This window comes from Glandiceps talaboti, chromosome 23 (genome assembly GCF_964340395.1).
Source record: "Glandiceps talaboti chromosome 23, keGlaTala1.1, whole genome shotgun sequence".
Classification (NCBI taxonomy): domain Eukaryota; kingdom Metazoa; phylum Hemichordata; class Enteropneusta; family Spengelidae; genus Glandiceps; species Glandiceps talaboti.
The window spans coordinates 12,716,677-12,731,773 of NC_135571.1; the positions used below are offsets into that span (position 1 = coordinate 12,716,677).

Genomic DNA, 15,097 nt, shown 5'->3' on the forward strand with positions numbered 1-15,097 from the left:
TCTGATTCATTGAATTAATTTAGGGTCGTGAGAAACAATAGCAGTATAGAGGGCTAACCTGAGAAACAATAGAAATATAGAGAGCTAACCTGAGAAACAATAGCAATATAGAGAGCTAACCTGAGAAACAATAGAAATATAGAGGGCTAACCTGAGAAACAATAGAAATATAGAGGGCTAACATGAGAAACAATAGAAATATAGAGGGCTAACCTGAGAAACAATAGAAATATAGAGGGCTAACATGAGAAACAATAGAAATATAGAGAGCTAACCTGAGAAACAATAGAAATATAGAGGGCTAACCTGAGAAACAATAGAAATATAGAGGGCTAACATGAGAAACAATAGAAATATAGAGGGCTAACATGACAAACAATAGAAATATAGAGGCTAACCTGAGAAACAATAGAAATATAGAGGGCTAACCTGAGAAACAATAGAAATATAGAGAGCTAACCTGAGAAACAATAGAAATATAGAGGGGTTACATGAGAAACAATAGAAATATAGAGGGCTAAATAACCTAAGTATATAATACGATGTGAGTGAGCACATGTGTTTTTTTAGCTGCAGAGGACGAGAAGCCAGTCGTAGATGATGGAATATGTTGGAACACCAGTACCGTAGCCTGGGGGGGGGGGGCAGGGGGGGGGGGCAGCTGCCCCCCCCCCTGAGATTTTGGGAAAAAGAAAGAAAAAAAGCTACTTTTTGAATACATAGCGATGCTATTAAAATCGTTATTTACGTGACGATTCCTGGCATGCGCGATTAAATGGATAGTTCACTAAAGTGACTGTACACTGCTGATTCCTGGCTAATATGTATCTTATATCGCTATTGTTCCCTGGCTTACATGTAACTTTGAATAAAAATGTGTCCAGTTAAAAATTGTAACTTTTTGCAGCAAATTTAAAATTCTTTGTGCGGGAAAGTACAAAAGAAGTGCGCACATGCACTGTGCATTTCCGCGAGTAACAGTAGTCTTGAAAGTCTCCTTCATTTGAAGATAGCAAGTCGCAATTATAATGTCAGCGAGTGAAACTCAAAAAAAAGACGGAAAAAGTCGTTCATAGTGAGGTCGCCTGCTATGCTGTGCATGCAGTGACTCCGAAGATGCTCGATATCATTTACATCTTGTTCGTTATATTAAAACATTTCATACTGATAAAACGGCAGATCTCTTTTTGAAATATTTGGTGGCCCTGAAAAACTATTAAACTAGGTACGCAGTTTAAGATCCACTATTTGAAGATATTTCTTTCAATAATTGTGTTCGACGTTGTCTTTGGTTAAAATGTTGTTTGATATAATTATCTCATTGCACACTGACACTAGCGTTATTCCGCAATTCATTTTGAAGCGACAATTTGCTATGGAAAGAATGGCCTTGAATTTGTAAACAGAGCTGTACCTTCGACATCAAAATCCAAACTTCAATTTCCATTATAATGATAATGACAAGGAGAATTCACTGAGTTCACCTTGAGTTCCGACATAAACGAGGCCATAACAGTTTTGAGAGTTGGGTAAAGAAAATGATTATTTTGTTGTGTTACTTATTTGAGAAAGCACCATCCATTTTTTTTTACTTTGAATGTGACATCTTTTCGGCAACTACTTTGAAAGATACGACATTAGGCCAGAAAAAATGAAAAAGCTGTTCAACCTACCCATATATTTTTTTCTGGTGATGGGCAATATATCCTCATACGGGCTTCGCATTTTTTTCCTTCAAAATTAAGGATATTTCTTTATATTTTCTGAATAGGATATGTAACAATATACATTTGAGTCTATTCCAAATAATATAATATCTTATACAGTGGTTTACTTGGCTCTGATGATGCATACAAGCATGAATTGTGATTAAATATCCAATGTGCACTAAAAAGAATTGAACAAAAGTTTACGACCATTGGGCCATCAAAAGTCTGAAAGTCTTGAAATGTTTTGCTCTTTTTCGGGATTTTTTGGAACCAAATTAAACTTCAGGAGAAGTCATTTATGTGCACATCCGCATAATATCTTTCAGCTTTGCCACAACAAAATACACTTCCAAATAATATGTAGTGCATAGCATAATTGTTTCAATTCTGGTATTTTATTATGTCTATGGTTTGATATTTTATGCTTCTAAATGGCCTCCTACACTGTCTCATTTTCAATTTTTTTCACCTTTGGAGTTGTCTCCTTCCAATGCATCATTGTACCATGTGCTATTATATCCCCACTGTAGTGTACGTGACAGAAGGGGTGGCTAAAATAATGCTTGAGTTTCAATTGGCGGGTCATAACATTTTTTGAGAAGAGAGGTTGAGAGGAACTACACCATTTGTTTAACCGTAAATTGTGTACATTTCCTAACTGTAGCTATGCAGACAAATTGCATGAGATAGTATCAAGATGACTGAATAAGTTCTATCTAAACTCGACCTGAAATATTTTGCTATCATTATATATGGTTTGTTTTATCCTTGTCAAGCATTGCGAAAAAATGAAATCGACCTACTTACCCAATGTGATGGGTTAGGTTACCCGTTGACAGCATATTTTATTTTTTCTGACCTTACATGTGATAAGTTAATTGCGTATGCTAAAAAATATATTATGTAAATTGCATGCAAATTTATGTAAATTAGCACTTTTCTAAATTTTAAATGCAAGATTGCACCAAGACAAAGTTCTGCCCCCCTTGGCAATTTGGTCAGGCTACGGCCCTGAATACTAGACAAGTAAGCTTGTCTGGGGTTGTAACTATGTACACGTGGCAATACAACGCGCAAACTATGCAAATTAGTGACCCAACATATGTTTTAAAAAATACGGTTAAACTGCTGCCCTTGAAAATGTTTAAATATAGTTCAATGCAACACATTTTTATGATCCCCAAATCGGCCATGTCACATCTTGTTCTTGGGTCATCAGAGTGTACGTTATATCATCACCAGAAAACAAACGTAATGTAGCTTGGTGGCCACACAAGATTATTATTATGATAATACTAATCGGCTGTCGATGTCAAGAATTTTGTCAAGTCGTGTATCCCAATTCGATTGATTATAAAACCGTCCAACAACGTATTCCGTCACTAGTACAAGCAAATATAAGTTAATTTTGTCTGCCTAGAACTATATCCGATTCCACCGTACGGCCACCGGGGGGGGGGGGGGTTCTCGAGACTTGAAATTAGCGAATGCGGTCACTTTCCGTCAGAAAATTCCACAAACAGTGAGTCGATAAAAATAGGTACACATCCAATGTTATTTTGCCCCCCCCCCCCCCCCCCCATGTTCTTAGATATGTGTAGACGTGTGGAAATTGGGCTGATTTACCAGGCCTAAAAAAGTAGCTTGGTTCCGGTTACCCGACCCCACCTAGTTTTTTCACGCTGAACCTAAACTTTTTACGCATTTGAGAAAAAAATGATAAAATCGCCAAAATTCTCAAAAGTCTCGCAAAAAATAGTGGATGCGTAAAGTGACATCAAGTTAAAAAGACAATATAAATTTGTTCTTTATTGTCTATGTGTATATGTGTTGCAAAGACAATTTTTTTCATTGTCTCTCGGATACATAATAGTACAATGCACTAGTACTTACTTTAGTCATAGACTGTCTATGCTTTAGTGGTGTGGACACTGGGTACCCATATCCCCCCCCCCCAATGGACGCCCTCTAGCGTTCACACTTGTCAGATATTATTCAAGATGGACGCTGCAATAACATTGTCAACATTTGCTATTTTCAGTTTGACGAGCCTTTCAGAGGTAAGCATCCATTTAAGGTCAACGTTTTCGTTATTTAAAGATCCTGTTGACATTGATCCAAAAACGGCTAGTACAAACAACACATGCCGTACACGTCAGTACATTTTATTACTTTACAATGTGATGTACATTACTTTACCGTTCGTCGACGCGTCTCCCCTACTAATACATCCACGGTATTTGTTGTACTACACGGAGTAATTCGGGACTCGATTTTAACTTATTTTGTCCCCTCCCTTGTTGAGGGTCATGTCAGTAATGTAGACATGTGTACCGTCTGCAAGCAGGACTACCGTTCACACATTTCTGCTTGCAACAGAATGAACAGTGTACGGGACGCAATTTTAAACACACCAAGAAAAGTACGGACACTGTCAGAATCATTGATAATCAAGATCTAGTTCCTATACAGTATCATTATGATTTACACCTCCACTCACATAGCCTAGTTCATATACAGTATCATTATGATTTACACCTCCACTCACATAGTCTAGTTCCTATACAGTATCATTATGATTTACACCTCCACTCACATAGCCTAGTTCATATACAGTATCATTACCATTTACACCTCCACTCACATAGTCTAGTTCTTATACAGTATCATTACCATTTACACCTCCACTCACACAGTCTAGTTCCTATATAGTATCGTTACCATTTACACCTCCACTCACAGTCTAGTTCATATACAGTATCGTTACCATTTACACCTCCACTCACAGTCTAGTTCCTATACAGTATCGTTATGATTTACACCTCCACTCACATAGTCTAGTTCCTATACAGTATCATTACCATTTACACCTCCACTCACATAGTCTAGTTCCTATACAGTATCATTACCATTCACACCTCCACTCACATAGTCTAGTTCCTTTACAGTATCATTACCATTTACACCTCCACTCACAGTCTAGTTCATATACAGTATCGTTACCATTTACACCTCCACTCACAAATAATCTAGTTCCTACACAGTATCGTTACCATTTACACCTCCACTCACATAGTCTAGTTCCTATACAGTATCGTTACCATTTACATCTCCACTCACATAGTCTAGTTCCTATACAGTATCGTTATGATTTAAACCTCCACTCACATAGTCTAGTTCCTATACAGTATCGTTACCATTTACACCTCCACTCACAGTCTAGTTCCTATACAGTATCGTTACCATTTACACCTCCACTCACAGTCTAGTTCCTATACAGTATCGTTACCATTTACACCTCCACTCACATAGTCTAGTTCCTATACAGTATCGTTATGATTTAAACCTCCACTCACATAGTCTAGTTCCTATACAGTATCGTTACCATTTACACCTCCACTCACAGTCTAGTTCCTATACAGTATCGTTACCATTTACACCTCCACTCACAGTCTAGTTCCTATACAGTATCGTTACCATTTACACCTCCACTCACATAGTCTAGTTCCTATACAGTATCGTTATGATTTAAACCTCCACTCACATAGTCTAGTTCCTATACAGTATCGTTACCATTTACACCTCCACTCACAGTCTAGTTCCTATACAGTATCTTTACCATTTACACCTCCACTCACAGTCTAGTTCCTATACAGTATCGTTATGATTTACACCTCACATTAGAAACCATGTTGGCATCCAGGCTATGATCAAGGCCACTATCACATACATGTATAAACACTTTTGCCAGTATCAGTCCAGTTATGTCTGCCAAGGGAATCTCTCGCAGTGTTCCCCCCCCCCCCCCACTACTACTACCAGTATTTTATGACAGACAGGAAGAAATTAACTTCCTTGTCTCTCATTTTATTCCCTTGAGGGCTATTTAGTGAACCCTAACAAATTGTGTAAATTGGTGGTGGTCGGAGATCAAAAAGGAATCAGCTGTTATCTGACAGCTGTTTAGTCCTGCTTTAACTTCTAAGTCGGGACTCCATTCTGAGATTGTACTTCATACTGATCTGCAAGCAGGATCATATAAAGTAAAGGGTGTTCAAATGTCACAAGACAGATTGGTACATTTTTGACATTCTTAGAACAAGATCTCATGAAGAAAGTGATTTTTTTGTTTGATAGTGGTTTTGGTTATTGTTGGGGGGGGGGGGAGTAGTATGATGGAGAGGGTGTTTAGTATGAGGTACTATTGATGACTGATTCGTCATTATCACTTCATTCTAATCACAACCCATCAAAACTACTGGCATATACATGTCCCAATACTGACATGTCTGAATCACAACCTAAATAATGATATTACAGATAGATCCCAAAGTTTAATAGCAGTGAACAGGTTTTACGCTATAACCAGGAGTAAGTGTAATCTCAGACTACAGTCTATTGCCTTAAATTGCTGTATGTATAGACATTGTACATGATCAATAAGACACCCCCCCCCCCCCCCCCCCCCCCCCCCCCCCGAAATTCCCATATGAGTCGACAGTTAGCCAGGCAAGTTTCTGTATCTCTCTAGTCTGTAAGATACAACATGTTGTGTTGAACTTAAGGCCCGGTTACACGATGCAACTCGACTAGCAACGCACCATGCAATTCGTCGCATGCGACGAATTGCATCGTGTACTCGCCTCGTCGCAGGGTCTTGCGACGTTGCAAGGTGCGTCGCAAGGAAACCGACATGTCGGTTTCCTTGCGACGCGTCGCAAGTTGCTTCTCGAGTTGCTTCGTGAGTTGCACCGTGTAACCACTTCGTCGCGTCGCAAGTAATAACCTTTGACATATACCTACGTGTCAAATGACGTTCAATGTTATGGCCGCCATGTTTTTAGTATAAATATTCTATTTTAGCAAGTATTTTTTATATCATTTCGATTTATCACCACGATTACCACTTATCAATAGTATACAATGTCTATGAATGCTTGATTTCCGCTGAATATCATTTTATTTCCAACTTGAATGCAAGTAGCGACATCGGAAAGATCAACATCGCCCTAAACGAACTTCGAATTGAATAGAGTTTTACTATCGATACCTCAACAAGTTTTCAGTCATTTTATTCGTAAATATTAGCAATTTCATAGCATTTTTGCCAAATTCCTGCCGCTAGAAGACTTGACCTCGATGACCTGTAACTTTTATATATTTACGCATGTGCAACAGTTAGCTCTTACAACTCACCATGCAACTAGTTGCATCGTGTACGCGCTCCCGTCGCAGTTGCAAGCCTCGTCGCATGCGATGAATTGCTTCATGAGTTGCATCGTGTAACTGGGCCTTTACTAGAGGAGACAGAACAACACAATGTATGTTACAGTCTACTGAATCTCATTATCAAGAGTAAATTGAAACACTGTAACAAAATTTACAGATAAATGTTACATTTTCAAGAGTAAATTGAAACACTGTAGGAAAATGTACAGATAAATGTTACATTTTCAAGAGTAAATTGAAACACTGTAACAAAATTTACAGATAAATGTTACATTTTCAAGAGTAAATTGAAACACTGTAACAAAATTTACAGATAAATGTTACATTAGCATTCAGAAAACAATGAAGGAAGCACTAAGTAACAATTAGATTATACATTGATATGTCTATGAAATGATTATGTTGCCAGGTCCCAAGATGCATTGCACATCTCCCCATACAATGTATGTTCATGGGGTTCCTTTGCATGTGCTACTCGGAGGATGGTTGTCACCTAAACATACCCTGGGTTACCAGTAAAATTCTCTTTCATTGATGGCATTTAGTCTTTGTTCTATAAAATCACTCACAATTATTAAAGAGGTCATCATGTCTTTACATCATTTCATTTCACAATGGAAGTGTTATTTCAAATGTAATAAAGACAAAACAAGACTGAACATAACAAGATACCCAACAGCGTCCAACGCAATACATAGTGATACCGGAAAATTGTCACTACATTCATGACTTTTACTTTCTGTTTCAGGCAATCCAATGTGGGCAGACGTACTGTAAACACAATGAATTCTGTTGTGCTGTCAATCATCCACACTGTTGTTACCATGGTGATAATTCATGCTGTAGTAGTGATTCATTTTTTGCACTGAGCTGTAAGTAAGGATAATCTGTAAGGTATGCTGTGATGGGGCACCCTCACTCATCAGTCAACTCCTTTTATGTCAGTGAGGGCAGAATGACAGTGCATCTTATGGTCATTAAGTAATGATAGTCTGATATTTCAAGGCAGGGTGTTAGCCAAATGATTTACTTGCTGTGTTCAGTATAGTAAAGATTGAAAAAGCTGGGTTTTTTTTTCAAGTGCTTACCTCTACAGATTGTAAATCTGTCAGGACTTTATACTTGAAGTCCTTGGTTCTGTAGTATCAGTTCCAACTGTTCATCCAATCTTGCAGCCAGAGGGGGTTAGATTCTCAGTCAAGCTCACACTTAATATAGGCAGCTCAACCCATCGTATACCTGAATACACCACACCTGCATGCACTTGTCATAGGATGTCATCATATTATGATGCTGTATGTAGAATACTGTAAACCTAGATATTTTCACTACTAGAAAATTTGGCATTTTTACAGTTTTTAACTAGTTCTCAAAGACTAATTTTTATGAATTACCAGACTGGTACATTGTGTTCATGTACAAGAAGGCATTTTAGTCACTACTTATTTTTACTAATTACCAGACTGGTACATTGTGTTCATGTACAAGAAGGCATTTTAGTCACTACTTATTTTTACTAATTACCAGACTGGTACATTGTATTCATGTACAAGAAGGCATTTTAGTCACTACTTATTTTTACTAATTACCAGACTGGTACATTGTGTTCATGTACAAGAAGGCATTTTAGTCACTACTTATTTTTACTAATAACCAGACCGGTACATTGTGTTCATGTACAAGAAGGCATTTTAGTCACTACTTATTTTTACTAATTACCAGACTGGTACATTGTGTTCATGTACAAGAAGGCATTTTAGTCACTACTTATTTGTACTAATTACCAGACTGGTACATTGTGTTCATGTACAAGAAGGCATTTTAGTCACTACTTATTTTTACTAATTACTAGACTGGTACATTGTGTTCATGTACAAGAAGGCATTTTAGTCACTACTTATTTTTACTAATTACTAGACTGGTACATTGTGTTCATGTACAAGATTGAGCATAATCGGAACCACACAATTTTTATTTAGGCCTTATCGCAATTTTTTTGGTATCATTCTAAATAATAACATAACATTTTATTTACATATTTGGTTTGACAGGGTTTTGGTTACTTCTGATATTAGTAGTTATATTATCATGTGGTTGTTGTTGTTGCTATCAGCGACGGGGTTATTCAAGTCAAGGCTATGCTGTACTGGGCCGTGAAGAATCTAGTTATGATTACGGTTCAATAAGTCCAACTATTGGTACAACGGAACATCCATATCAAGGACATGCAGTGGTAAGCTTTGTATTTCTTCTCAGAAATTGTTATTTGATAAATTTATATACACAGATTATTGTACATACAAAGTGCATTGTTTGTCCCCCCATACAGTGTCATGTATTCTGTATGCGCAAGAGTGAGGTGATGGTGGGTGGGTGGGTGGGTGGGTGGGTGGGGGGGGGTGAACATACTATTCTGGGATGGTTGTCACTTGACTATACCCTGGGGTTTAGCAGTAAAATCTATCTCTGTTATTGATGTCATTTATATGCAGAGTGTTTGCATGCCATACTTGGGATGGTTGTCACCTGACCATCCCCTGGGTTTAATAGTAAAATCTATCACTGTCACTGATGTCATATATATGCAGAGTGTTTGCATGCCGTACTCGGGATGGTTGTCGCCTGACTGTACCCTGGGTTTAATAGTAAAATCTATCACTGTCACTGATGTCATATATATGCAGAGTGTTTGCATGCCGTACCCGGGATGGTTGTCGCCTGACCATCCCCCTGGGTTTAGCAGTAAAATCTATCACTGTCACTGATGTCATTTATATGCAGAGTGTTTGCATGCCTTATTTGGGGGATGGTTGTCATTTGGCTGTATCCTGGGTTTAACAGTAAAATCGCTCTTTGTCATTGATGGTGTTTAGTCTTTGTTCTTATATATGAATAGGTTGGCTGATTGATTGACCTTGGGGCATTGAGAGAGTTAAAGACAACACAAAGAGTCTTTTTCCTTTAGCGATAGATCATTCGATCTCTTTTGCTAGTCTTACTCAGAACCCCTGTATCAAACACATGCATTGACAAGTTTTTGTGCAATGTTTTCTGTCCAGAAATTATTAGATGTACAGGGAAATACAGTATACTGTATATTTAGCTAAATTAAAGGCCAATGCCAGTAAAATAAGCCAGTCCACAAACAGTCCTACAGTCCATAATTATGACACAAGTGGTCCAACTATTGGTTTGACAGAGAATGTAAACCAACCACATGACATGAGTTGGAAATGTAACATTCATGAAGTTTTTTTGTCACAGAAACTATTAAGGTGCATTTGATAAAAATGTCATCTGTGTAATTTATCCTACAAGTAGCCAAATAGGGAACTTGCAATCCAGACTGAGCATGCTCAGACGCAAAGGACTATGGGATTATCGGTGGTTATCATAATACCTAATCTGGAGTTACCGATAAAATAAACTCCCACAATGGTCAGGGTAACTATGAATTGATCGTTCATGGTTGCAAACAATGTAACAGTATTGTTTGCAATACCAATTCATTAGTATTTATTGTTACATTTCCCATGATGCAACATTCAACATGGCGAGTTTGCAAGTTCCCTATTTTATGAAGGAACCCCTTTAGTCAAAGCCAACCAATTATAATGTAAAGATTTTTTCAGAATCTTGATATTGTTTTTATTTTATCGCAGGTATCACCACCACCATATGAGGTATGTACACTGTTTTGTTGTTGTTGTTGTTGTTGTTGTTGTTGCTGTTGTTGTTGTTGTTGTTGTTGTTGGTTTTTTTTTTTTTTTTTTTTTTTTTTTTTGTATTTAATGACATTTTTATTTGGCTCATTACAAAGAAAGAGATAGTGTTTTCTGGTGATTGCTGCTATGCAGCTGTTTTAGTATTTTGACCTTCTAGTATTAAGTCAAATGATATTACAGGTACTGAGAATAAGTCAAACTTGTTCTTTTTTGACCTTCTAGAAATTACAGGTACTGAGAATTGTATGAACCTTTTTAAAAGTTCTCTGTTAGTAATGTCTAGCAATTCTTTTTTTCAAACAGGCTGTTGCAACAGCACCTCCTAGTGTTCCACCTGATCAACCGCCTCCTGCATATTCGGTAAAATGATGATGGCGAAGATTTCAAAATTTACCAAACTTGATGTTTGTAAACATCAGATTTACACTGTAGTTGTGAATTCTTTTTATATGTAAGATAAATTTTAAGACTTTGTAGAGTTGTTGTATCGGTAACAATGAACACAAACGGTGCAATGTGTTACTACCAAACTAGAGTGACCATAGCATTACAATTTGTTGATGATGTTTCTACATCTTGTACAACGAATTTTGTTATGAACAAAATACAGGCACTGTATGTTTACATTTTATGTCAGTGTGAACACAAATAAACCGTCTTGTGTTTGAATCTTCCTTGGTTCATCTAACAGTTATGTAGCTTTGTGTTCACAGTCAGATCAAATGTATCCTTGTATATGTTATCAGTGTCTGTATTTTGTTTTATATCATGTTACAAAAGATGTTGTGTAAGACGTTTGGCGTCATGATGGCCGAATGGTTAGAGTGGCCGGCTTGGAATCTGCAGGTTGCAGATTCGAACCCCATCACTGCAGTTTGCTTCTGAGTGGCTAAAGTCCTTGGCCAAGATTTGAACCATGACTGTGCCTCAGTCAACCCAGCTGTATAATTGGGGACCTGGTAGGATAGCGGTTACAATGTGAATGCTTTAATTGTATGCGCTTATAGAGGCTGCAATGGATTGTATGCTCCCCAGGGAGTTGAGGAAGTATAAAGGGCTGTTGTGCCGATATAGATCCGAGCCAGTGGTAATAATTGTAAAGCGCACAGAGCACAGAGTGGGAAAGCACTATATAAAAACTAACATTATCATTATTATAATATAAAACATAAACAATGTTGTGCTGCCTAATTTAAATTCTATAGTTTCTCTGGTTTTGTAGTACATTTACATAGGTTTGTTTCTTATTTCTACTCGTCTCTTTTCTACAAAAATAAATCATAATTGAAAAATACTTATTTCACCTAGATGTTCTAAAGGTGTGAAATCACTCTTGATGGTCATTATGTTCTACTAATAGGGAACTTGCAATCCAGACTGAGCATGCTCAGACGCAAAGGACTATGGGATTAATTGTGTTTATCGTAATACCTAATCTGGAGCTACTGATAAAATAAACCTCCCACAATGGTCAGGGTAATTATGAATTTATCATTTGTGGTTACAAACAATATGTCAACATTGTTTACAATACTAATTGATTAGTATTTATTATCACATTTCCCATAATGCAACATTCAACATGGCCGGTTTGCAAGTTCCCTATTCTGACCATAATGTTCTACTTGGCTTATTTTGCATGATGTCAGGGTTTTCTTGGAGAAAAGGGTTCATAATTTTTCGTAAATCATTAAAATTTTTACTCGGAAACAATTCTTTATATGAGTGTCCCCTAGTTACTGCAGGGCTTGAAATTCACCTTTTTCTTTGGTAGTCCTAGTGGGCTACCAGTTTCAGAAAATGGTGGCCCAAGGATTGTGACCTGTAGTCCCATATTCCTGAACTGAAAACAGATTTCCTCTATTGGAAATATATGTATTATTAAAATACTTTCATGTCCATAAATCTACCATCCTCATTACATAATCAGTGGTAACCTGAGTTGGCTACCAGCTGCAAACTATGTTAGCCCTATGACAAGAACTGGTAGTCTGTGGGCATGGGACTACTGTTAATTTCGAGCCCTGTACTGGTTAGGTTTTCCTAGCATGTGAAACAGAGAACTGCTGTACTTTGATCTGAGGAAAGAGTGAGTTTTGCCAAAAACCTGATTTGTTTTTATCAGCAAATAAGAATTACTTGAAAGAAAGAAATTTAATAATATTAACTCATTTTTACTGTTCTCTGATTTTTAAAAGTTGTCTGTCATAAAGTTACCTCCAAAAGCTGCCAATGTTTTACAGGAATCTTTTGGTCTATATGTCCAAAAGGCAAAAATATACTTAAAATTTCAGAATGTTACAAAAAGTATGGTGGATGTCATAGTCAGAGTTTGTCAAGTCACAAATTGACGACAAATGCAGAATTTTTTTTAAGTGGCCATATGGAGGAGAATTTGTCATTTTGTTTCTGTAAAACTTACATATTTCTGTTTAGAAACATCTTTCTTTTGGTACAAATGTATTCAGTAAATGAATGTCTTTGATTTTGATTTTGTTCCACAATAATCTAAGATTTCTTGTCGTTGCCATGGTAATGAAAAGTTCTGTAACCTGACCAAATTACCTGAATTATAGTACACACCAATAACTAAAGTTAAAATTCAATTTGATTTCAATCAAAAGTGTTTCTTTGTGTTTCATTTCATCTGTAAAACTTTACAAGTTTATCAAAACATTCATTCACTAAAAAAGAACAAGATTTCTGTGTCTGTAAACACTTTCTGAATATTTATTTCTTCTGAGAACTTTTGATGTGTGGAAGATTTCATTCAGTACTCTAAAAGAGTTGATTTTATCACAAGACATTGTGATTGGCAAATAAGTACAATTTATGTTTTGTTCTTTCTGCTAAGGGGATAAATATACCCAAAATTAGAGGCTGTTTTTTTTTGTTCCACAATCAGGTTGAACTTTATACAAGCTACTGGTGCCCACCAATCAGGTTGAACTTCTTATAGTCTGTTGTTTGCCACCAATCATGTTCAACTTTAGATAAGCTGCTAATTTCCACCAATCAGGTTGAACTTCTTACAGTCTGTTGTTTTCCACCAATCATGTTCAACTTTAGATAAGCTACTAATTTCCACCAATCAGGTTGAACTTCTTATAGTCTGTTGTTTTCCACCAATCATGTTCAACTTTAGATAAGCTGCTAATATCCACCAATCAGGTTGAACTTCTTATAGTCTCTTGTTTGCCATCAATAATGTTCAACTTTAGATAAGCTGCTAATTTCCACCAATCAGGTTGAACTTCTTATAGTCTGTTGTTTTCGACCAATCATGTTCAACTTTAGATAAGTTGCTAATTTCCACCAATCAGGTTGAACTTCTTGTAGTCTGTTGTTTGCCACCAATCATGTTCAACTTTAGATAAGCTGCTAATTTCCACCAATCAGGTTGAACTTCTTATAGTCTGTTGTTTGCCACCAATCATGTTGGATACAGCTAAACCTACATTTGTATCCTCATCTGAACTGAGTCTTTAAATGTCTATTAGTTTGTGTCTACTTATCTCCAATATTGTCAACCATTTTCAAAAACAAATTTGTTTACTGTGTTGCCAGGAATGTGTCACTCACATTTGCATATTTGTAATAAGTGTGTAATCAATGAATAATGGCTTTATTTGAGTTGTTATAGAAATGTGAATTATTTTCAAGTTTATTATGACATTCATACTGTACTTGCCATATTTATGTAAATAAGATCTTTTAGTATAAAATGTGGTTTTGAAATGCAATATTTAACAAAATAAATGCACTGATCTTAGGTAGACATTGTTTAACTTTCCCTTGCAAATTGTAAAACCATAACTGATTGAACAGTTTGAAATAGATTAAGGAAAGTGTGGAGTTGTATTTAACAAAATAGTTGCATTTGCTTTTCTCAGCTTTTCCTAGCAAACTGCCACCTTATATTTGTAGAAAAGTGGGAAAATGCATGAAAAAAAGTTTGACTCACATTTAGCAAAATAGGTACATTTGCTTTTCTCAGCTTTTCCTAGCAAACTGCCACATTATATTTGTAGAAAAGTGGGAAAATGCACGAAAAAAAGTTTGACTCACATTTAGCAAAATAGGTACATTTGCTTTTCTTAGCTTTTCCTAGCAAACTGCCACATTGTATTTGTAGAAAAGTGGGAAAATGCATGAAACAAAGTTTGACTCACATTTAGCAAAATAGGTACATTTGCTTTTCTTAGCTTTTCCTAGCAAGCTGCCACATTGTATTTGTAGAAAAGTGGGAAAATGCATGAAAAAAAGTTTGACTCACATTTAGCAAAATAGGTACATTTGCTTTTCTTAGCTTTTCCTAGCAAGCTGCCACATTGTATTTGTAGAAAAGTGGGAAAATGCATGAAAGAAAGTTTAGCAAAATACAAATTTAGATGTATGAATTAGAAGTTTCTTAGCTTTCTCTAGAAAATTACT

At 36.5% G+C, this 15,097-nt stretch overlaps 1 protein-coding gene across 1 annotated transcript; it reads left to right on the forward strand.

Annotated features, from left to right (window-relative positions):
- Window positions 1-3,704: 3,704 nt before the first annotated feature.
- Window positions 3,705-11,266, forward strand: LOC144453224 (uncharacterized). The gene is made up of 5 exons (XM_078144501.1): window positions 3,705-3,769; window positions 7,687-7,810; window positions 8,990-9,171; window positions 10,601-10,621; window positions 10,967-11,266. The coding sequence occupies exons 1-5, from the start codon at window positions 3,710-3,712 to the stop codon at window positions 11,030-11,032; spliced, it is 453 nt and encodes a 150-aa protein (XP_078000627.1). The 5' UTR covers window positions 3,705-3,709; the 3' UTR covers window positions 11,033-11,266.
- Window positions 11,267-15,097: the final 3,831 nt, after the last annotated feature.